Here is a 23,305-nt window from a genome sequence, read left to right as displayed (position 1 = left end):
GCTCATTGATTTTCCAGGAATCACTCTGAAGATTCCCGCTTGTCATCTAAGGCTTGGTAGGTGTTGTCCTTGTCGGAACCGTCACCGGAATCATCGCCTGACTTATGCGCGCTGGACCTGGAGCCTTCTTCCTCGTCATCCTCCTCATCGTCGGTAAAACCGACCGGAATGTCATGATTCTTCTACCATGACGAGTGATCTACCCGCTCGGCAAAAACCGTGTCAAAGCCTTTGGTTTCCGCGAGGGCCTGCTTGACATTGGTGGCCTTAGGGACTCCGCGTGCGATCGTTGCAAAGTCCATGGCAAGAAAATGCGCTTTTCACATGGGCAAAACAGTCGAGGCAGTTCCGCGAGTAGAGGACTCTTGCAAGTCCCCGATTAGTTCCGGCACCATCTTCATTAGTTTGGTCATAGTATTGATGACAAGTGGTGCGGACCTTCTTCGTGGACAGCTTCCGACCAATGTTCCGACAAGCTTCAATGAGATCGTCGATGGAGTTTCGGCTTCTTCATAGGCTTCGGTTCGCGAGAGGCCAGTATCCTGCTTCCATTCAAATCCCAGACACGCTGACATACACAAAGTATCATGTGATCAGATTCCGGGTCGGGAAAGAGAAGAGTACAATATACATACCGGAAACGTGAATTCCTTAAGGAAGATCAGCTCGTCGACGTCCGCCGCCTCCGCCTCAGCAGCCTTAAGCTTAGACGCCAGAGTCTTAACTCTGTTGTTGCTGGTCTTGAGCTTCTCGGCCATTTCCGCCATCGCCTGAGCGTGCTTGTCCTCTAGATCCTTTTTGGTTTTAGTCTCACGTTCGTGAAACTCCTTGAGGGATTGCTTGAGGGATTCATGCTCGGATTCCAAGACTTCAAACTTGGCGGAGATTTCATCGACTGAGGGGCGCTTGGCAAGCAGTTCTGTAAGGAGGAAAGCAAGTTCAAAGTAAAAGGAATTTTTAGTAGGTCGGAGACATACCCTCGTTGTTCTTCAAGCGAGTCTCGAGAAGTATGATCGCCTGCCGGTCCTCTGCCTCCTGCTTGTTCAACATTTCAATCTCCGCCTTCTGCTCCTCCACGAGCTTGCGCATATCTTCGTGCAGCTGACGAGTGTTCTGTGAAGCAAGTAGGATTGATTAGCCGGAAATTTAAAATCTGGGGGGCTGGACGCGAAGTTCAAAACTCTTCTTGTGCTGGGAAATTTCAAAGTTTCCGCCAAGATCAAAACAAGATGATACAGTTGAAGCATCGGCTTAAATTTTTTTAATCGGAAATATATAAACCAATGCTTGGGGGCTGGTGTTACCTGGCGCACGGCTTTGTGCTTCACGAAGAAAACATAGAGATTATCCTCCAGTGTGGCCAGTTGCTGCTGTTCTATATCCGCCTCTCCCCACACTTCATTCATCAAGTGTGTCACTTCCTTGTGGCGCTGGTGTAGAGGATCTCTACAAAGAATCAGAAACAAGTGAGGGTGCGTTTGAGGCGTACCGGTAGCACCACTTAACAATAATTTCTTTGTGGCATCATTAGCCGTAGCTTCAGCCGAGGTTGCTTCAGGTTCTTCAGGCGGAGGCTTGGAGGAGGAAGCGTCTTTGCCACAATCCGCAGTGGGAGTTGGAACTTCATCAAGGTTGATGACATTCTTCGGATCTTGAGCTGCAGAGTAGGAAGGCTTTGACGGAATCTCCACTTCCGGGGTAATTGGCATAGAGGCAGGCGAGGGCTTGAGTTTCTTCTTCTGGGGCTTGTTTCCGACAGTTTTGCTGCCCGATAGAAAGAGCACGACACTTAGCAGATTTTGAGATAAGTTGAAAACAGAGACAATCGGAAATTGAGTTATTACCTAGCCTTGTTGAAGAAACTCTCGATCCTGCCCTGCGAGATTTTGCCGGTGTCGATCTCCTTGAGACGTTGTTTCTCTTTCTCGAGCTTCTTGGTGGCTAGTGCTTTGGAAGCTACACCGACAAAATTCAAGGCGGGGTGGCAGGAGAGGGAATGCCTATTGTGCCCCGAGCTGGCGGGGCAAGCAGATAGAATAGGAGGGTGCGTGTGGACGCATGCGATGTCCATCCTGACGCATTTCCAGGTCAGATTTTGGTCCGGGATCGATCGTCGTGGACAACTCTTATCAAATTACGTTGCCGTTTGGCTAGGTTTTCCTGCGGACCGACATAGACAACCATGGTTAATTTGCATCAGGCCGCTATGAACCACAAATACTATATGTCGACCAGGTCTGCACGGACAGTGCGCCGCACCGCTCGCGTCGCACACCGTGCGTGTGGTACGACCGACCAAGTTAGGCACACTACATTTTTTCAATTCTATTTCATATTTTTTCTTTTCTTTTATGTTTCTTTTTTCTTTTTCTTTTTTCTTTTCTATTTGTTTTTTTGTAAGATTTGAAAAATGTTAAGATTTTTTTTGAAAATGTGTAGATTTAAAAAATGTTTAAAACTAAAAATCATTCAAATTTGAAAAATGTTCATGTTGAAAAAATGTTCAAATTGAAAAACTATTCAAATTTGAAACTTTTATAATTGAAAAAACGTTCAAAATTGAAAAATATATGGATTTACAAAAAAATTAATTCAAAATAATTTGAAAATGTCTATTTTTTTTATAAATTAAAACATTAGATTTCAAAAAAATACATTTTGGAAAAAATAAATATCTATTTTTTTGAAAAAACATTAGTTTTTAAAAATAGTACAATAAGGAGAAAAAAAGAAGAAAAGGAAAACAAAAGTTTTTTTACCTAACGGGCTGTGGTCCATTTAACCTTCGCCGAGTCAGAGGGGTTTGGGGCACCCCGTACATGCCGACGGGAGGTCCTTTACACCGACCTGGTCGACGTGTAAGGGGGCGCCACACAACGAGGCTAGTAGTAGTAGCCTACCTTGTAGTAGGTTTGTTGGGCCACGACCCATCGCATGAGATACCTTTCTTTTTCTTTTCACAGATTTTTGTTATTTTGTTTTGTTCTTTGTTTTTTAAAAAATATGTACGTTACTTCAAAACCAGAATATATTTTGAGATTTTTTTAAATCCTTAATTTTTTCAATATAGAAACAATTTTGAATTTTAAACAAATTTTAAATTTTGAACAATTTTAAGTTCTAAACAAATTTAAATTTCGAACACTTTTACTTTCCAAACACATTTAAAGTTTGAGCAAAATTTTAAAGTTTAAACATATTTCCAAAATATATACATATTTTTAGTCTGAATATTTTTTAAAAAATAACATTTTGATAATCTAAACATTTTTAATATATTTTAAATATTTGAACATTTTCAAAATTTGGACAAAATTCAAAAGCCAGATATTTTCAGGTTTGAGAATGCTATTTTTTTTTGGAAATTTTCATATTTTGAATTGAAAAAGAAAAAAGAAACAGGAAAACAAAAAAAAAGCAAGTCCTTACTCGAAAAAAATCGTCTGTCCTTATATATTCAGGATAACCCTGATATGAAGCCCATTCGTAGCTTACACAGAAGCTGAAACAAGGCCACGAAGGTCCAAAAAGCGAGCAGGCCCAAGTTACCCATTCGGCCATTCACAGCTCACCTTGCTATCTCTTCTCTTCTCTTCTCTGTCGTCGTCCAAACAAGTCCCAACTCAGATCTCCCTGCGAGCTCCCACAACAAACCACACTGCCCCTCTCCTCTCCAGATCCCTCACGCTCTCGCTCGTCGCCCGCCACGACGTCGCGGCCGCACGCGGCGGGCGCGGCGATATGCTCCGCCTCAGGGCGTTCCGGCCGACGAGCGACAAGGTGGTGAAGATCCAGCTCCACCCCACTCAACCCTGGCTGGTAACCGCCGACGCCAACGACCGCGTCGCAATCTGGAACTGGGAGCACCGCCAGGTACCACTTACTATCTGAGAGATCCCGCTCTGAATTGGGCCCTCTCATCCTTTTCGTCCCCATTTGCGCTCCTCCTGCTGAACCAGCTTAGCAACCTCTGTCTGCGATTAATTGCTCTCCACTTGCTTTGGAATTCGTTGCTGTATGGGGGTAGGTGATCTACGAGCTGAAGGCGGGTGGCGTCGATGAGCGGAGGTTGGTCGGCGTGAAGCTTGACAAGCTCGCAGAGGGAGAAACTGGTATGCTCTGCACTAGTTCTGCTTGAAATAGCTTGCTAGAAATTCCATAGGATTGTTATGCGCGGATGGAGTGGTAATGGTAGATTTGCTAGTTTTCTAGTTTGATGAAGGTCTGTTGCTTAAATTGTTCAAATGCGTGTTTTAAGTTTACTTATTTGCTTAGTTTCATGTGATATAATTAAATTAGTCATAGAGATTTAATAAGCAACCGTCTTCTTCCACATTCATCTTCAAACCGTAACAACAATGATAATTGTTGTACCAATAGCGGTTTGATAAGCTTTAAATTTATTATTTCAGAGATAATAGACAATCCGGTCCTTGAACTATCGCACGTAGCTCATTTGTATCCTCGAACCACAAAACTGACCAAAGTAGTCCGTGAACTTTGAATATTGGCTTGCTTACTTCTCGCCGCTCACGTGACGCTACATGTGAATCACCTGACTCAATACAGCCAAGTCATTGCCCAGTCATAGTGTGCAAAAAGTCTCATCCATGCTTTGAGCTTATTCACTTATGGAGTCCAGACCGAAGTAGGCTCTGAATTCCTATCACATTGACCCTTACAAAACCCAAATTGATGTGCTGGTGGGCATGCCATGTTTCCGTGGAGCTTCAGCCAAATGCAGCCCTGGAAGCTGGTTCTTTGTTTCTGTTGCAGCCTTTTATTTTGGTGGTAAGCCAATCCCAAAGCTGGAACGAATGGTCGTAAGAATTTATTATGTGTGTCAACTCTTTGCGTGTTGCAAATACATTTTATATATAATGGCAGCATAGCTTGGAATGGATGCACAAATATCTTAATAACATGTTCCGAGTGCAATATTACCTGTAACACAAACTATCAGGGGTATTTGGGTCTTTGTGAGTGTTCTGTCTGGGTTGAGACTTGCCCTACTGCGTTAGCTTGTCCAGGAGTAGCGGCACATACTTACGGGATGGAGAGGGCCAAAATTCAAAGTTCAGGCCTTCAGGGGCCTTGTTGGTGGTTCTCTAGTTCAGAACTAAAATTGAGCCCCAATTGATAGTTCAAGAGCCAATTATTTTACATTGGTTATACGTTACCGACATATCTATTATAATTTTTGAAAGTAATTTGTAAAACTTGTTAGTTCCTCGATCCTAACTCTCAAGTGCAAGCTAAATTGTAATCCCCGTCAAAGCTGGTTTCAGTTTAGTTTTTACGACAACAGTCTGTTTTCTGACTTCACAACTTTCCCCTCCAACTTCGCTATACATGGTTTTTTAGTTATTTGCTTTATTTTCGCATTCTCTCTTTTCAAGTTGGGCATGTGAAAGCAACATACCATATGAGATATATACTTTTGGCTTACTATGACTTTGTCAAAATCTGTGCAGATTCAAAAGGAAAACCAACTGAGGCAATCCGAGGCGGAAGGTATTGATTTGAGAGTTTTGTTACTTTCCCATGGCCATTTTATATGGTATCTTGCCTGACATCGCTACCGGCCAACTATTGTACTCCAAGTGTAAAGCAGGTTTCTTTTTATGACGACGATATACGCTTTTGGCAACATTGGCGCAATTGCTCTGCTGCTGCCGAGGCTCCAACTGCAGTTAATCAACAATCATCCGCTTTCAGTGCACCCGCACCATCTACAAGAGGAAGGCATTTTGTTGTCATTTGTTGTGAAAACAAAGCAATATTTTTGGACTTAGTGACTATGCGGGGCCGTGATGTTCCTAAGCAAGAACTTGATAACAAGTCACTTTTATGGTACACTTTGCAGAGTACCCATCCTTATGTCTATATGTATTTCTTTTCATTTATTCATGGTGTTTTACATGTGCCTAAATGAATTGTGCATGCCGGATTCAGTTTTCCTTTTAACTAAGATTTTGGTTGGTGATGTAAGGCGTAAAATAGGAAAAACATAATTTCATGTGATGCTTGTCATGCATCATTTAGAGCCTGTAGGCTATACTGGTTGTGAACCATTTCTCAGCTGAGTATCCCTGGGTCAATGTTTCTTGGAAATGATAATAATCAATCATAATAGGTATTATATTCTTAGTTTTCACAACAGCATATTGTTCCCAAATCCTAATTACATGCACTCTGGTGGTATTAACAAATACATCTGCATTTGGCATCGATTCCAACATTTCAGCATTGTTTTGTAATTGGAACCTGGACCTGGACCTGAACTGAGCTGAAATGTTATGTTCATAAACCCTATGCTCCTTTTTTATCAGTGCTGCTGCATTTCCTGGTATATTTTACCATACTATATATGATAAAATAAATCAATTACCACCAAGTTCGATATATGATTAAGAACTACAAACAGCTTGGCTTCTGTCATTTAATTATCTCTGAAACCCAGTTCAACATACATCTGTTGAACATCAACAAGTACTTTAAAGCTTTGGATTAGTGCTAGATTTTGACTTAGATCATGTTTGTGCTTTTGTAGTATGGAGTTCCTCTCCAGGTCATCTTCTAGTGATGCCCCTCTAGTTGCATTTGGGGCATCTGATGGCGTGATCAGAGTTCTCTCAATGATAACATGGAAGGTTACACATCTTATACTTGCCCCCTTTGCTTCTTCGTAATTGCATTTCAAACCTAGCAGATTGGTCCTTGCAGCTCGTGCGAAGGTATACTGGTGGACATAAAGGAGCAATATCTTGCTTGATGACATTCATGTCTGCAGCCGGTGAGGTAATTTTTCTCATGGTTTGTTTTGTTTTGTTAGGATTTGGTCTCTTCTGTTTGGTCATCAAACTGTGATTTTCCCCTATTGACTTTTGTGTCCATATGCTATGTGCTTGTGTTGTTTGTTGTACTTATCTGCTATTTCATTGCTGCTATTTCAATTTTCCACATGGTACTGTTATATGTTTACTTATCAATAAGTATGCGTGTCTTCAGGTACATTTAGTTTCTGGTGGCAGTGATGGTCTGCTGGTATTATGGAGCGCTGATCATATCCATGACTCTCGTGAACTTGTACCTAAGATTAGTTTGAAGGTACCATTTTTAACACATTTTTTGTTTCTGCTTTTTTTAAATGCAGATTCTTTTTGACAGAAATGCAGATTGTTTAGGTTAATCATGTAAATAACATTAGTAAGCAGTTTCTCATGTGGGTTGTTTGATACTGGTTCTTTTCTTTGTCTATCTTTCCAAAGGCTCATGATGGAGGCGTGGTTGCGGTTGAACTTTCAAGAGTAATGGGAAGTGCTCCACAACTCATTACTATAGGGGCTGATAAAACTTTAGCCATATGGGATACCGTTACATTCAAGGTATGTATACTCAATATTTACATGAAACTATGTGTTTTGTTATTCTAGGAAACACTTATACAATAGCATATTTTCTGTGCAGGAAATAAGGCGCATTAAACCAGTACCTAAGCTTGCCTGCCATAGTGTTGCATCTTGGTGTCATCCTCGTGCACCAAACCTTGATATTCTGACTTGTGTCAAGGACTCCCATATTTGGTATGATTTTCTTGTGTTTGGGAAGAAACATCAGATTGTAGAAATTCTATATGGGGTTGAAAAAACGATTACATGCGTAATTTTGCATTTTGGATTGTTACAGGGCCATAGAACATCCGACTTATTCTGCTTTAACAAGACCACTCTGTGAATTGTCCTCGCTTGTTCCTCCACAAGCCCTTGCACAGCATAAGAAACTGAGGGTATGCTTCTGGACTGATACCTTTAGTAGAAAATATTTTGCCATTTCAGGTCAAGCTATTGTGTTTTTGACTATTATCGGATGATTCCAGAATATTCTGTAAATATTTATTTCCGTCTCATTTTCTCCGAGCTTTAGTAACTGTTGTGTTGCAGTGCTAGGCATGTTTATTGTAACTAAGAATGTAGCACAAAGCCAGATTGTAAGCACTCAACGATCACTGGGAATGTTGTTAACGTTGTCTCCAGTCCTATTTGTAGGACATGTTAGGTTTCGTTAAGACAAGATTTTGACGGAGAATTACTCCATTAATGCATACTTCATATGATACCAATTTCATGTCATAAAACACATTAAAAAGTGACTCTTGGTCGAAGTCTTGTCTGAACAAAACCTAATCCGCCCTACAAATAGGAACGGAGGGATTATTAATAATTAGGTGTTAAACATAAGTCTCCACTCTCCAGTGTCTATAATGATGCAGTTTGCAAAAGTCGTATACCACATCATTCTGGACTTAAAATTGGAAAGGGAATTATCACAGATCAGTGAAAGGTAACTTGAATGTACGTAATGTAAAAAAATCTGGTTCACAGTACCATGTTGCTGATAAGATGCTGGTTTCCGTATAAAGATAACACCACTGTAATGCAGAGTTTTTCAAGCATGCTAACATAGACTGAACTTTGTGGCTACTCTAGGTTTACTGTATGGTGGCACATCCCTTGCAACCACATCTTGTTGCTACTGGAACGAATATTGGTATTATCTTAAGCGAGTTCGATCCAAGAGCACTTCCAGCCGTTGCTCCTTTACCAGCACCGGCAGAAAGCAAGGAACACTCTGCTGTTTACATTGTTGAAAGAGAACTTAAGTTACTGAATTTCCAATTATCAAACACAGCAAATCCATCCCTAGGAAGTGCATCTGAAACAGGAAGATCAAGGAATGAATCTATGGATCAGCTGATAGTAAAGCAATCTAAGAAACATATCAGCACGCCTGCTCCACATGATTCGTATTCAATCCTTTCAGCTAGCAGCTCTGGAAAGTAAGTATTTATGCCATCTTATCGCTATTGCCTAGCACTTGAGTACTACAAAAGAAGCAGACATCATGTACTGGGTTTTTCTATTCCATGAATCTCATGCTGGCTGCAGTACGCATAGGCCCTAGCTGAATTCGTTTTAGTCATCATTCTGGTTATTGTTGCATTATATATTGCGTGAGAGAGGTTTAGTGTTGCATATTAGTTACTTTGCTGTTATGTGCTGTGAGTTGTTCATTGCAACTAGAAGTCAATGTTTCGGATACCTAATCTGTTTTGTATTCACTACTGTTTTACGGTGCTTGTGTAGGCTATAGTTAGTTGCTCGGTATATGCTATGATTTTTGTAAAAAAACTATTTACTTATTTGCAGGTACGTTGCAGTTGTATGGCCAGACATTCCCTCGTTCGCTGTGTACAAAGCTAGTGATTGGTCAGTTGTTGATTCAGGTACAGGAAAACTTTTTGCATGGGACAGCTGTCGTGACAGATATGCTCTGGTCGAGAGTGCATTGGCTCCAAGGATGCCACTCATTGTGAAAGGTGGTTCTTCTAAAAAGGCAAAAGAAGCAGCTGCAGCAGCAGCTCAAGCAGCAGCTGCAGCAGCTAGTGCTGCTTCTGCAGCCACAGTACAAGTTCGCATTTTGTTAGATGATGGAACAGCTCATGTTTTGCAGAGGTCGATTGATGGCCGCAGTGAACCGGTTGGTAATCTTCATTTATGATATATTTTTTACTTACGGAGAATCTTTCCTTATCTATAGATACCGGTTGGTAATTTGACAGCATGCGATTTTTGAGCAGCAGTAACTTTATTCCTTTTATTTTCTGGTTTTGTTTCTTGATGGAAATATGAAGGCCATTGGCATCACTTATAGAAAACTATCATACCATGCTTGGCATATACTGGAAAAGTTCCAGCCTGAGTACCTTAGTTACATTCATACATTGTTGAAACAAACATGCTACTTGACCACATTTTGACCTGATGCACTCAATTTTTTTTTTGTTTTTGGGGTGGGGTGGGGTAATAGAGCTATAGCCGTAATTATTTGATATGAAAATGCTTGTTTTCTCTTAATGGGCAGAATAAGTTATAGTTCAGTTATTGTTATTAATCTGTATCATACAAATTACAACATGTGATTTATTTCTGATTATGAGGTCATCTGTTTTCTTATTATGCTTGGTTAATTGTACTGAGTACTTCTGTTAAAACTCTATTGTGTTGCCATTGCTTAGGAGATTTCTGTGCATACCTTGGTTTAGCTGTCTTGGATATCAGTATAACTGAAACATAAGGTGGTCAGCAATGCCCATTTTGATGTTAGCATGGTTGCGCGTTCTTGCTTTCACCTCTAAGCACATATCCTTAGTTTACCAGTGAAAATAATCTTGTTTTTTTTGGCCATATAGCTACATGATCTTTCTTTAGGCACATATCCTTGGGACTGAAGGAGTTTCATTGTATTTTTGTGGCATTTCAATGAATTTTTTCAAATATAGGGCATTTGGATCCCAAAGTTCCTTGGATTGCTTCCCTACACCCCAGTTCTATAGGGTTCGTTGCAAGAGATTTGACCTCATGGAAATTTCCCTTTATTTCTTGGATGCACCTTTTCTCTTTTGAAATTCTTGCAAAAATCCTTTGGAGCACCAGAATGCCATGTTTGCAAATTCCTATTTCGTTTTTCGTTTCCTGTAGGATTCAGTAAGTCGTGACATCTCAATCCTACTGTTTTTCCTATTCCTGCGTACTTAAGATTCCGCATTCCGAAGACACTTAGTTTAGCGAGTTGTTCTTAGCATTCTGTTGTTTCAAGAGGTTTATGGTTGTACTCTTGCAGGTCGTTGGCTTGCATGGTGGTGCTCTGCTTGGTGTCACATACCGGACATCTCGTAGAATCAGTCCTTTGACAGCCACAGCTATATCAACTGTTCAATCAATGCCCCTATCAGGTTTTGGAGGTAGTGCATCATCTTTTGCTTCGGATGACCCATTTTCCACCAGAGAAGGGCCACCCCAAAATTTCCAGTTATACAGGTATATATGCACCTATGGATTTCATGCTTCCTGGATATCTAGAGAATTTATTTGTTGGCCGATACTAGATGATTGCTATGCTATGTACTACATATATTAATCTTAGCTACATTTGATTCGTGCAGCTGGGAGACCTATCAGCCTGTAAGCGGCCTACTTGCACAACCTGAGTGGACTGTGTGGGACCAAACTGTTGAATATTGCGCATTTGCGTACCAGCAGTATATTGTAATTTCTTCCCTGCGACCTCAGTTTAGGTATCTTGGAGACGTTTCAATTCCCTTTGCTACTGGTGCTGTTTGGCACCGTAGACAGTTATTTGTGGCTACACCAACAACCATAGAGTAAGTTAACTCTTCTGTGTGCAGTCTGAATTGTTCATTTAGTGCACCTCAATATTTTCATTATCATGTGTTCCCAACTTCCACTGCTGAGTCTTTCAAGCTCTTGGCTGTCTTATAATAAAGGTATACTTGTGTTTGATTCAAGATGGTAGATAGAAATCAAAGGTGCTGTAGGAAGCTTAGGAGTCCTTGTACGATTTATGTTATATTATCCAATGATTCTGAAAACTACATCCATTAAGTTGTATAATAATATAATATATATATAATCAATGGTGTAAAAGGGGGCAGTTCTACGGTATTGAGAAGGCAGCTACTTTTAAATGGTTTTCTGGTATAGGTATATTTTTTTCCAGCAAATAGTGTTTTGGTGCTTTGATGGCACTCTTGGTTCTAAAAAAAAAACTTTGATAGCACATGGGATATCTTGCTATCTCTTGAAGTTTTGAACCTATTTTCCAGGTGCGTTTATGTTGATGCTGGAGTTGCTCCAATTGACATCGAGACAAAAAAGAGAAAAGAAGAAATGAAAGCAAGAGAAGCTCAGGGTCGAGCAGTTGCAGAGCATGGAGATTTAGCTCTTATCACAGTTGAAGCTCCCCAGGTTACGGCAAGTGAGAAAATCTCATTAAGACCTCCGATGTTGCAGGTGTGTATTTGTATGTGTTGAATGCTGTTAGTAACCTTTTGTTTACATTGATTGTTTTCTTCTGTGTTCACTAAATTTGTAGTTTTTGGGAGAAAATAGTTTCTGGTTGGGCAGACCCCTTCAGGTCCTCCACACCCTCATATATATATATAGCTGAACTAGGTACATGTTAACTAGTACAGTGGAATACTCTAGAATCTGGTAGGACACTAGCCTAGACTACAACATTAACTGGAATGTTCCAGGCACTCCTAGGACAGCACTAATATACTATTACTCCCTGGAATATTCTGGGCTCTCCTAGGACAGTCTCCAACACTCCCCCTCAAGATGGATGATAGATATCTATCATTCCCATCTTGTTACAAGCTGAACTACACTCTTTATTTCCTAATCCTTTGGTTAAACAGTCTGCAATTTGTTTGCTAGAGGTTACATGACTTATCTTAATTATACCGTCATCCAACTTCTCCTTTATGAAGAAGCGATCAATCTCCACATGCTTGGTTCTATCATGTTGAACAGGATTGTTTGCGATGTTGATTGCCGACTTGTTGTCACACCACAAATTTAAAGGGCCTTTCCTCAACAGTTTCAGTTCTGAAAGAAGATTCCTCACCCATAACATCTCACTCAAACCTTGCGACATAGCTCTGTATTCAGCTTCAGCTGTTGACTTTGAAACCACTGGCTGCTTCTTACTTCGCCATGACACTAAATTTCCCCCGACAAACACACAATAACCAGATGTTGATCTCCTATCATCCAAGCAACTTGCCCAGTCAGCATCACAATACCCATCCACATTTAGATGACCATTCCTTTTGAACCATAGTCCCTTTCCTGGACTACCTTTCAAGTACCGGAGGATTTGGTTGACCGCATCTAAGTGTCCGCTTCTAGGATCATGCATGTATCTGCTCACTACACTCACAGCATATGAAATATCAGGTCTCGTGTGACATAGATAGATGAGCCTTCCAACAAGCTTCTGGTACTTCTCTTTGTTCACCGGTTCCCCAGATTCGGCGCATAATTTGTGGTTTTGATCAATAGGTGTTGATGCAACCCGACACCCAAGCATGCCTGTGTCACTAAGCAAGTCCAATACATACTTTCGCTGGGAGAGAACAATCCCTTTGGGGGATCTAGCAATTTCTATGCCAAGAAAGTACTTGAGTTGGCCAAGATCCTTTACCTCAAATTCCTTGCGTAGGCTGTCTTTCAATCGTGATATCTCCACCTCATCATCTCCGGTGATTATGATATCATCAACATATACAACAAGGATTGTAATCTTGCTATTTGAGTGCCGATAGAATACCGTATGATCCCCATTACACTGCTTATATCTCATAGCACATATAACTCGTCTAAATCTATCAAACCATGCCCGTGGAGATTGCTTAAGGCCGTATAGAGATTTTCTCAACCTGCATACCTTTCCAGATGTTCTAGGAGTGGAGAAACCAGGTGGGATATCCATGTATACTTCCTCCTTTAAATCTCCATGCAAGAATGCATTCTTGACATCCAACTGATGCAAAGGCCACCCGAAGTTAGTTGCACATGAGATTAGGATCCTCACCGTGTTCATCTTTGCCACCGGCGCAAAAGTCTCATCATAGTCAATCCCATATGTCTGACTATATCCTCTCGCAACTAGTCTTGCCTTGTACCTTTCAATTTTCCCTTCTGGATTTTGTTTCACGGTGTAGATCCATTTACACCCAACAGCTCTCTTTCCTGCTGGAAGATGTACAAGTTCCCAAGTTTTATTCCTTTCGAGAGCATTTAACTCCTCTATCATGGCCTCACGCCACTTGGGGTCTTGCTTTGCTACTTTCCAGTCTCTTGGGATCACCACAGATTGCAATGATGCGATGAAGGCCCTGTAGTTCGTAGATAGAGATGCATATGATACATAATTAGCAATGTCATGCTCCTCCTGGTACCAATTTGGAGGTTTTCTAGCTGCAGCTCGGGTTCCTTTTCTTAAGGCAATGGGCAAGTCCATTGAATCCCTCGTAATAGATGGACCTGCGTCATCAGACAATTCATCAGTTTCAACACCTGTTGGAGCATGTTGCTCCCCCTGCACCTGTGTGTCACTTGTCGTGGGAGCCTGTTGTTGCACATGTTGCTCCCCCTGCACCTGTGTGTCACTTGTCGTGGGAACCTGTTGTTGCTGCTGCTCATGCTGCGATTTTCTCCGTGTATACACTTTCAAGTTCTCTTCCTCGTTTGGCTTTCTCCATCTCTCCTCACCCATAGGATATGGGACTGAATCAACCATAACTCTCAAAGGTTCATCTTCATTTGTCCTCAACACCTCACTCTCCCCCTCTCGACTAGCCTCACCTGTGTTAGGAGAGTCAAAGTCAATGTCAAATAATGAGCTGAGATCGGTCTTTTCTCCATAGAACGGCTCAGACTCCCTAAATGTCACATCCATGCTCACAAATGTCCTTCGCTCGATAGGACTCCAACACTTGTAGCCCTTTTGTCCAGACTATAAATATACACTTAACCGCTCGTGGGTCCAACTTCCCCACCAAGGGTCTATGACCTCTAACAAAGCACGTGCACCCAAATACTTTAGGAGCAACTAAAAACTTGTTCTCACCTAGCAACATTTCACATGGTGACTTCATCCCAATCACCCTTGATGGCATGCGGTTGATGAGATATGTGGCTGTCATCACCGCCTCACTCCATAAGAATTTGGGCACATTCATTGTGTACATCAGCGACCGAGCAACCTCCAAAATATGACGGTTTTTTCCTTTCTGCTACTCCATTTTGAGGGGGCGTATCTGGACAGGAGGTTTGGTGCAATATACCTTCTGCTGACAAGAATGCACCAAACTCTTTATTCACATACTCAGTCCCATTGTCTGTCCTAATTACCTGCACCTGTGTATGGAACTGATTTTTCACATAAGCATAAAAGTCCTGGAAACATCTAAATACCTCATTTTTATGCTTCATAAGATACACCCATGTCATGCGAGAATAACAGTCAATGAATGTCACGAAGTACTTCATTCCACTGATAGAGATAACAGGGCATGTCCAGACATCTGAATGAATAAGCACAAAAGGCGAGATACTCCGGAGTCCCCTACTCACATAGGATGTTCTAGTGTGTTTCCCAAACTCACAAGCATCACACACTAATTTGTTTTTATCCACCCCACACATCACATCAGGCACAACCTTATACATTTTATCAAAAGACAAATGTCCCATTCTACAATGTTGAAGCATCACCATGGCTTCCTTCTCTCCCGCAGTTGCTGCTAGTACAGTACATACTGCATCGTTTGTCACCTCCCGGTCCATATACCACAGTCCCTTATGCCTGGTTCCGGTCCCAAGCCTCTCTCCAGTCAGCCTTTCCTGAATTAAACACATCTTGCGGTCAAGCATTACACGACAATCTATATCATCAACCAAGGCACTCAATGAAATAAGGCTTACGGGGAAGGCAGGAACGTGAAGGACAGAAGATAACTTAATTGCGGGAGTGCACTGAACTGTTCCAACTCCTATGATGGGCTGAGAGGTTCCATCGGCAGTTTGAATAGTTTCTTTATGTGAGGGTGGATATTGGGTGTAAGAATCGAACTCTTTGAATGTGCCCGTAACATGCTTTGATGCACCAGAATCTAATATCCAATTTGAACAAGACTTATGCAAAGATGTAGATGCATGGGCATAATTACCTTCATCGGTGTAGGCAAGGTGAGCGAACTTGTCGAAGCTGAAGTCCCCATAACCGCCATCATTAGTCACATTTGCTTCCTTCTTTAGCTCTTCATGAGATGTGCCCGAGGATTCTTCTTCGGAGAATGCCACATTTGCTCTAGGGCCACTTGAGTATCCTCGGCCTCGGCCTCTGCCTCTGCTTAATCCGTCTCTATTATATCCTCTTCCTCTACCCCGAATTCCCCTGCGTGGGGCTGTGCAATTTCGGCTCAAATGACCATTCTCACCACAGTTGAAGCAGTCCCTAGTCTCCAAGCTTTGGGTTACAACGAAGGCTGGACGAGATGGAGTTGTTGTGTTGCTCTTTGTCAACTTCAATCTGACCTCTTCCTGTGCGATCGCTGCTATGGCATCCTCTAGAGTGGGAAGTGAAGGCTGATGGTACAATGCAGCACGTCTTCCCTCGAACTCAGAGTTTAGGCCTTTCAGAAATTTCATCACTCGCCTGCGTTCAATCCACTTTCTAGTAGCAGCAATGCAATCTGCATGATGGAGCTCCAGAGGATCATAGTGATCTAAATCAGCCCACAAATGCTGCAGCTCAGCGACATACTCCATCACAGACTTGTCCTCTTGTCTCAGTTCACTCAGTCTCTCCTCTGTTTCAGCCATCAACATTACATTCCCTGCAACCACCTGCAGCTACCACTCAGGTTCCTCTTCCAGATAATGCCCCTCTGCTTCCTCTCCTAGCCACAGCCGCACACACACTAGCTCCAATCAGCTCTTCTCTCCTCTTCCACTCCGCTCCAGGACAGTGCTCGGCTGCTGTTCCTCCTAACGATTCTCTTTACCGGGGGCTCCACCAACTGATACTTCACCTGCAGAACTTCTGCATCTGGGCTTCTCCTTCCTCCTCCTGCTTCCAGCCAGCACACGCCCCAGCTCCAGCTCATACACTTGTGCCGCTGAGCGCCGATTCACCACCAGCAGCCACCCAGCGTTGCCTCCAGCTCTGATACCATGTAGTTTTTGGGAGAAAATAGTTTCTGGTTGGGCAGACCCCTTCAGGTCCTCCACACCCTCATATATATATAGCTGAACTAGGTACATGTTAACTAGTACAGTGGAATACTCTAGAATCTGGTAGGACACTAGCCTAGACTACAACATTCACTGGAATGTTCCAGGCACTCCTAGGACAGCACTAATATACTATTACTCCCTGGAATATTCTGGGCTCTCCTAGGACAGTCTCCAACAAAATTTTAATGGAACTCAGGGTTACTAGTGTAATTTCTTAATTTCAATGTACTTTACTGCATTATTTGACTTGTTTAACTGTGGCTTTTGTCTTTGTTACTTCTTTATATATATATGAGCTTGTTATAAGGTATTGTTAATTACAGCTTGTATTTCGCAATTTTCCAGGTTGTTCGTTTAGCCTCCTTTCAACACACCCCGTCAATACCACCGTTTGTAGTGCCAAAGCAACCGAAATTAAATGGGGATGATTCAGTATTTCTGAAAGAATTGGATGATAGAAGATACGCTGAAGTTGCTGTTGCTGGAGGAGGGGTGTCGGTTGCAGTAACCCGCTTTCCTGCAGAGCAGAAAAGACCTATTGGACCACTTGTCCTGGTTGGTGTCAGAGATGGAGTTCTTTGGCTTGTTGACAGGTAATACATGCTGTAAGGACAACAAGAGCAGTTCCATGATCATTTTGTGCAAGCAAATGCTCGTTAAAAGAACATTCGCTCAAATAGAGCTAAATTTTTACTCCCTCCGTCTCAAAAAAAGCTGCACAACTTTTTCTAGATACGATCAATTACTAAAATATGTCTGTATACATCGTATTTAGACAAAGTTGAGCAGTTTTTTTAGGGACGGAGGGAGTTATTGTTTGTTCAATGCTAATTTGGGTGCAATTCTGACATCTTGCAACATTCCTCAAAGGTATATGTGTGCACATGCCTTGTCTCTCAGCCATCCCGGTATACGATGTCGGTGCCTTGCAGCATATGGAGATCCAGTTAGTGCTGTCAAATGGTATGTTTTTATGGTTTAGCACATTTTGTTGGCTTTTGCAAGCGGTGTGAGTGACAACTTAAAAACCAATCATGCAGGGCTACTAGACTTGGCCGAGAACACCATGATGACCTTGCTCAGTTTATGCTTGGAATGGGCTATGCTACTGAAGCACTTCATTTACCTGGAATATCTAAGAGGTGAAAATTCTTGCTGCCTGAATTTTTCTATTGCCAGATATTCATGAGTCTTTCTTTTATTTAATTTTATTCTCATGTTTCTCTTTGATAGATGGATCCATGTACTATTTTCATGAGTTTAAATTTGTGTTGACATTCCTCAGGTTGGAGTTTGATCTTGCAATGCAGAGCAAGGACTTGAAAAGAGCACTTGCATGTTTGCTGACAATGAGCAATAGCCGAGATGTGGGACAAGAAACTACTGCTACTGACGTTACACAGATTCTCAATTTGGCAGTAGCTAAGCAGGCTAAGCAAGAAAGTCTTGCAGATGCTGTGCAGGGAATAGTGAAATTTGTCAAGGAGTTCTTTGACCTTATTGATGCGGCAGATGCCACCGGCCAGGCTGAAATTGCTCGTGAAGTTTTGAAGAGATTAGCCGCTGCAGCTTCTGTAAAGGGAGCTCTACATGGACAAACCTTACGAGGCCTTGCACTCCGTCTTGCAAACCATGGGGAGCTTACTCGACTGTCGGTATGCTACTTTGACCTAGTAATATTTTACTATTAGAACTTGATTCTTGCCCATTAATGGTGATTTCCATCTGGGACGTTAATACGGCGAGGCTCCTTGTTGATCATGCATGCTAAAACCTGATGTTTCCTTTCTGTTGACGCAGTATATTTTGTTTATGATCATTTGCACATGTTTGGGAGTTTCTTAGGAGCAATCACTAATACTGTTGCACCTTTCCAGGGTTTGGTGACCAATTTGATAACAGCTGGCCATGGGCGTGAAGCAGCATTTGCAGCTGCAGTTCTGGGCGATAACGCCCTCATGGAAAAAGCATGGCAAGACACAGGAATGCTGGCAGAGGCTGTTTTACATGCTCAAGTAAGTTCTATTTTGAATTCCATTCTCACCTATGCTTCCTAATTTATACTACTATAAGAAACTTGAGTTTGGTGTGAACCAATTAGTCGACATCCATAATCATTAGGTCCAATGGCTGAGAATAGAAGTTGGTCCATTACCGCCTAATATCATACTTATCGTCTTCTAGTTACTGCTCCATTAGTTGCTTCAGAAATCAGAACCAATAGATCCTAAAACCCAAAGCACCACTGACATCCTGCCTCAGACGCATGTGTTTTCTGCTCCGACTATACGACCTCTTCTTCCTCTCCATTTCCTAACACCGTCTTCTCAGTTGATTCTGTATAATGAAAATTCCAAATGCATGATGTGTAGATGAGTAAAAAGAATGGAGTTGCTGCGCTTCCTTGCAGTTCAACTAGCAATGAAATGAGTTATCTATTGTGAAGCACTGGTTCTTCTCCAAAAAATAGTACTCCTCCGTCTCATGAAAGTTGTCTTGGATTTATCAAAATTTAGATGTATCTAGACACTATCTAGTATATAGATACATCTAAATTTGAAAAAATCTCAGACAAGTTTCACGAGACGGAGGGAGTAATATTGTGAAGCATTGTGGCTGGGGGTTGGGGGTATATATTTTGTATTTTTGTGCAAATACATTGCAAAGAAGTTAATGTGATTGATAGTGACATCATTGATTATGATAAACCAACCATAACGAGTTGTCCATAATGAAATATTTTGGTGAATATGCATTCTGCTCCTGCTGTTTCCTAAAAATGTGACATCACCTTTTTATTTGGCCAATGACAATGAGTATGGTTGCCAAGTCCTTACACGGTTTTTCCACTCTCTAGGCCCATGGTCGCCCGTCATTAAGGAGCTCAGTCATAACATGGAACAAGGTGCTACAAAAGGAGCTGGATCACACGCCAACCGTGAAAACCGATGCTGCCGCAGCATTCTTGGCTTCTCTTGAGGACCCGAAGCTTACTAGTTTGGGAGAAACCGAGAAAAAGCCACCAATTGAAATACTTCCTCCTGGAATGCCGCCACTATCTGCAGCTCCCATTGTTATTAAAAAGGCGGCCACTGCAAAACCTGGGCTTCCTAATGCAGCTATAGGTGCTCCCATGAATCAAGCAGGTACTCCAATGAATCAAGGCACCCCAATGGCTCAAGGTACTCCAATGAATCAAGGCACCCCAATGGTTCAAGGTGCTCCAGTGGTTCAAGGTGCCCCAATTGCTGAAGGTGCTCCGGTGGCTCAAGGAGCTCCAACAGATAATGGCACTCCTGCTCCGGCACAGAGCACCGATGAGGTAAAGCCATTGGAGGCAACAACAGCTCCTGGCAATGTGGAGGCTACAGCAGCTACCAGCAATGCAGAAGCTACTGCAACGCCTGATAGTACTGCGGAAGCTACAGAAGCTCCGGTTACAGACCCAACAAGTAGTCCTGACGCTGCAGCTGCTCCAGCTCCAGCTCCGGCAGCTGGTTCCAGTGGCACTGATGCACCTGCTGTAACTCCAGGAGAAGGTACAAAGGATGCACCTTCTACCGAGGCACCAGAGACAGAGGATAAACCACCTTCGACAGAGGCATCGTCATCACCCCCACCCCCACCCCCTTATTCTTCTGTATAAAATATTTCCTTTTCATTTCTCATAGTGGTGTGCCAATTTTTGTATGTATGCTGATTCTTTCGTTCCACTGTAATTTTTCCGTTGGTATAGATATTTGTTATTCTTATTACTGAAAGACGACGAGCAGTATGTGATTAGCTGTGTACATCTGCTGTTCTTGTCGAAAAGAGAGCACTTCCACTGCGACCTTATCTCAGGCTGTTTGTGATTAGTGGAGATGATGCAATCGAAGTTTTGCGTGATGAGTTAATCGTGTTTGGCCAGTTTATTGTTTGTTTGCCTCGTGCTGATGTGTCTAGTTTCAATAGCTCGACAAATTCAGTCATTTTCGTTGCTTGTCAAGCTTGTTGTGAGGAGTAAGGCATGGAAAATCCAAACTGAACATCTTCATTTACAGGCGATTCGTGCTAAAATGCTGCCAGTGCCAGGTACAGTAACATAGCAACGAGAGAGAGACTAAGTTTTGTCCGAAAATTGAACATGACGGCAGCTCTATGAAAGTCGTCTCAGAATCACTCTAGTAAAGTCTGAAGGGGATGCCGTAAGAAGGAGAACGAGGTAGAGGGTACGGATCCCAGAGCGCCCTCGAAGCCAGCACTCGTACTGCTGTCTATCCACACCACATATACGGAGGCGGGTCAACCCTGCAATGCTCTCTTGCTTTGCTTCCCAAAAAAGCACTCGTCAGCTCGAAGAAGCTGTAAAACTTTCCGTGCTACGCACTTCAGCAAACATGTTTCCAATATAATGCTTCGCTTATACTACCTCTTAGTAAATCAGCTCCACTTTGGAACTTGTAGTAAATCAGCGATAACTAACATCAAAGAGAGGGAGTAGTATTTATCAAGATACCTAGTTGCAGTCTTTGTTACCAAGATTTGTAAGCCTAAAGTTGATACTACCTCTTAGTGATTCGGGATGTTAATCATCAAATTCTTTTTGTAACCGAGTAAACTTACATAAGAGGAAAAAAAGGAGAAAGAAAAACATCATGCAGGATAATCTTACTACATTCGTATCCGTATGATTATTAAGAACAAATGAGGCATTGCTGACAAAACTAATCAAACTCAGCGGGGTACCCACAGAATGACTCGTTCTTGACACAGAGGAAGAGCCTCTCGTACGCCAGGGCCATCTTGGTGGCCGCGAACATGGACTTGGCGTACTCCCTGCACGCGCGGCCGCGCTCCGCGGCGCGTCGGGCGCCGTCCTTCACCACCGCCTCCAGGCTCTCGAGCAGCGACTCCACGTTGGGCGCGAACATGTGGCCGAACTCGTCGTCCACCACGACGCTGCCCTTGATGCTCGGGAACCGCGTGGCCACCACCGGCTTCCCGCACTGCATCGCCTCCATGAGCGTCAGGTCCAGGCCCTGCGGACGCAGCGTCGGGTCCACGAACACATCCAGGGCGTTGTAGAACGCCCTGAGCTTCCCCGGCGACACCGCGCCCAGCACCTTGGCGTTGCGCCCCAGGTCCATGTACCGCGACTCCCACGGCCCCTTGCCGGCGACGAGCAGGTACACGTTCGGGTGGCGGAGCGCGAGCCTGGAGAAGGCCTCGTAGAGCAGCGCGTGGCCCTTGTCCTTGACGAGCCTGCCCGACACGCCCAGCACCAGGTCGGCGCTCTTGGGCAGGTCGATCTCCTCCCGGAACTCCCGGCCGAGCTGCGCGTCCGGCGTGAACTGCGCCTCGTCCACGCCGTTCAGGATCACGTGCACGCGGCGGCCCGGGATCTGGTACACGTCGCGGAGCATCTCCCCCGTGGAGTCGCTGATGGCCACCTGGTGCGCGTAGCTCCGGAAGAAGCGGACCTCCGACAGCACCCGCCGCACCGACTCCGACAGGCTCTGGTTGAACGCCGGCGACATGGGCTCGTCCTCGCCGCGGGCCAGGTCCTGGTATATCCCCGAGTGCAGCGCCTCCAGGGAGATGCCGTGCCACGTCACCACCAGGTTGGGCACGCCGCGCGCGTACCGGTGGAACACCGCCACGCTCTCCGAGTGGATCACGTCGAACGGGTCGTTCTCGCCCTCGGCCTCGTACAGCTTCCACGCCTCGTCGCAGCGCCACTGCCCCGGGGTGCCGTCCAGGAAATGCAGCTGAGGCCCATCGGCGGTGGGCGACGGCGCCGCCTCCGTATGCGGCGGAGGGGAGGTGAACACGTGGACGCGGTGGCCTCGCGCGGCGAGCGCCGTGTGCAGCGTGTGCGCGTGACGCTCCATGCCACCGGGTGCCGTGGCCACGGGCCACTTCCGCGAGAACACGGCGATCTTGAGCTTGGCCAGGGGCGGCTGGGACGACGTGAACGGCAGGTGGTTCCACGAGAACTCGATGTCGCGAAGGTCTCCGGCGAAGCCGCTCACGCTCGATGATGAGCGTCCGACGGCCGTGAGGTGGCTGAAGAGCGGGGAGCACGAGGACCGGTGGATCAGGAGGAGGTAGAGGATGGCGACGATGAAGAGGAGAGAGAGGAGGGCTGGGGAGACGGAGAGCATGGGGTGGGACGGGCACCTCCGCTTCCTCGACCTCTGCAGGGAGGTTAGTGCCGCCATCACGTCATGCACTAGCTCTACTGCTCTAGCTAGCTAGTCAGGAATACGGACGCAGATGTGCATATCTCAGGGCACAGAGAGCTTTTGCACAGGAAGGTGGAGTGTCTTGCAGGATATTGACATTTGGGAGCGAGAGCTTCGTGCTTTGCTTTCCATGGCTGAAGTTACTTAGAAAGATGGCCATGTGGGGGATGTAGAGCGTGTTTGGTTTGAGCCCAAGCCAAGCTCGCCAAAAATTTGGCTAGCCAATATTCTGATTGCCTACCGTAAAAAAAAAAAAGGTTGCCGAATGTTGGCAAGCAAAGTGAAGTAGACTTGGCTAGGGAGCTTAATTTAGCCGATCTGGTGCTTTGAAATTCATGCATATGTGCATCATCAAGTTTTACTTAGAATCTGTGAAAAGTAAAGAAACTTAGTGAAACTGAATGATCC

The 23,305-nt window shown here is 43.8% G+C and overlaps 3 protein-coding genes across 3 annotated transcripts; 1 reads left to right on the top strand and 2 right to left on the bottom strand.

The window, feature by feature from the left end:
• The first annotated feature begins 3,723 nt into the window (after window positions 1-3,723).
• On the top strand, window positions 3,724-20,566 carry LOC124702854. Its single transcript, XM_047235027.1, has 21 exons — window positions 3,724-3,873; window positions 4,028-4,112; window positions 5,475-5,514; window positions 5,605-5,853; window positions 6,554-6,653; window positions 6,727-6,801; window positions 7,012-7,110; window positions 7,272-7,388; window positions 7,471-7,586; window positions 7,690-7,789; window positions 8,490-8,839; window positions 9,210-9,540; window positions 10,684-10,880; window positions 11,006-11,224; window positions 11,687-11,873; window positions 17,016-17,263; window positions 17,541-17,633; window positions 17,711-17,812; window positions 17,956-18,325; window positions 18,548-18,685; window positions 19,528-20,566. The coding sequence occupies exons 1-21, from the start codon at window positions 3,742-3,744 to the stop codon at window positions 20,314-20,316; spliced, it is 4,137 nt and encodes a 1,378-aa protein (XP_047090983.1). The 5' UTR covers window positions 3,724-3,741; the 3' UTR covers window positions 20,317-20,566.
• On the bottom strand, window positions 14,666-16,255 carry LOC124702855. Its single transcript, XM_047235029.1, has 2 exons — window positions 15,602-16,255; window positions 14,666-15,270 (listed from the first exon to the last, which is right to left on the bottom strand). Exons 1-2 carry the CDS (start codon window positions 16,200-16,202, stop codon window positions 15,266-15,268), a joined length of 606 nt encoding a protein of 201 aa, XP_047090985.1. The 5' UTR covers window positions 16,203-16,255; the 3' UTR covers window positions 14,666-15,265.
• Window positions 20,567-21,330: 764 nt separating the features above from the next.
• LOC124699700 (D-inositol 3-phosphate glycosyltransferase 2-like) lies at window positions 21,331-22,873 on the bottom strand. Its single transcript, XM_047231957.1, has one exon. It carries the CDS (start codon window positions 22,871-22,873, stop codon window positions 21,377-21,379), a length of 1,497 nt encoding a protein of 498 aa, XP_047087913.1. The 3' UTR covers window positions 21,331-21,376.
• Between the last annotated feature and the right edge of the window lie 432 nt (window positions 22,874-23,305).

Source organism: Lolium rigidum, chromosome 3, assembly GCF_022539505.1.
Source record: "Lolium rigidum isolate FL_2022 chromosome 3, APGP_CSIRO_Lrig_0.1, whole genome shotgun sequence".
Lineage (NCBI taxonomy): Eukaryota > Viridiplantae > Streptophyta > Magnoliopsida > Poales > Poaceae > Lolium > Lolium rigidum.
The sequence above is the reverse complement of the archived record's forward strand: the minus strand, read 5'-3'. Positions and strand labels throughout refer to the sequence as shown.

What these genes read in the sequence shown, in the direction of transcription:
- LOC124702854 (XM_047235027.1), top strand. Translation starts at nt 3,742, where the DNA reads ATGCTCCGCCTCAGGGCGTTCCGGCCGACGAGCGACAAGGTGGTGAAG. An exon ending in GGGATACCGTTACATTCAAG is followed by an intron (nt 7,389 to 7,470) that starts GTATGTATACTC and finishes TTTTCTGTGCAG; the next exon opens with GAAATAAGGCGCATTAAACC. An exon ending in CCAGTTAGTGCTGTCAAATG is followed by an intron (nt 17,634 to 17,710) that starts GTATGTTTTTAT and finishes CCAATCATGCAG; the next exon opens with GGCTACTAGACTTGGCCGAG.
- LOC124702855 (XM_047235029.1), bottom strand. Translation starts at nt 16,202, where the DNA reads ATGGAGTATGTCGCTGAGCTGCAGCATTTGTGGGCTGATTTAGATCAC.
- LOC124699700 (XM_047231957.1), bottom strand. Translation starts at nt 22,873, where the DNA reads ATGGCGGCACTAACCTCCCTGCAGAGGTCGAGGAAGCGGAGGTGCCCG.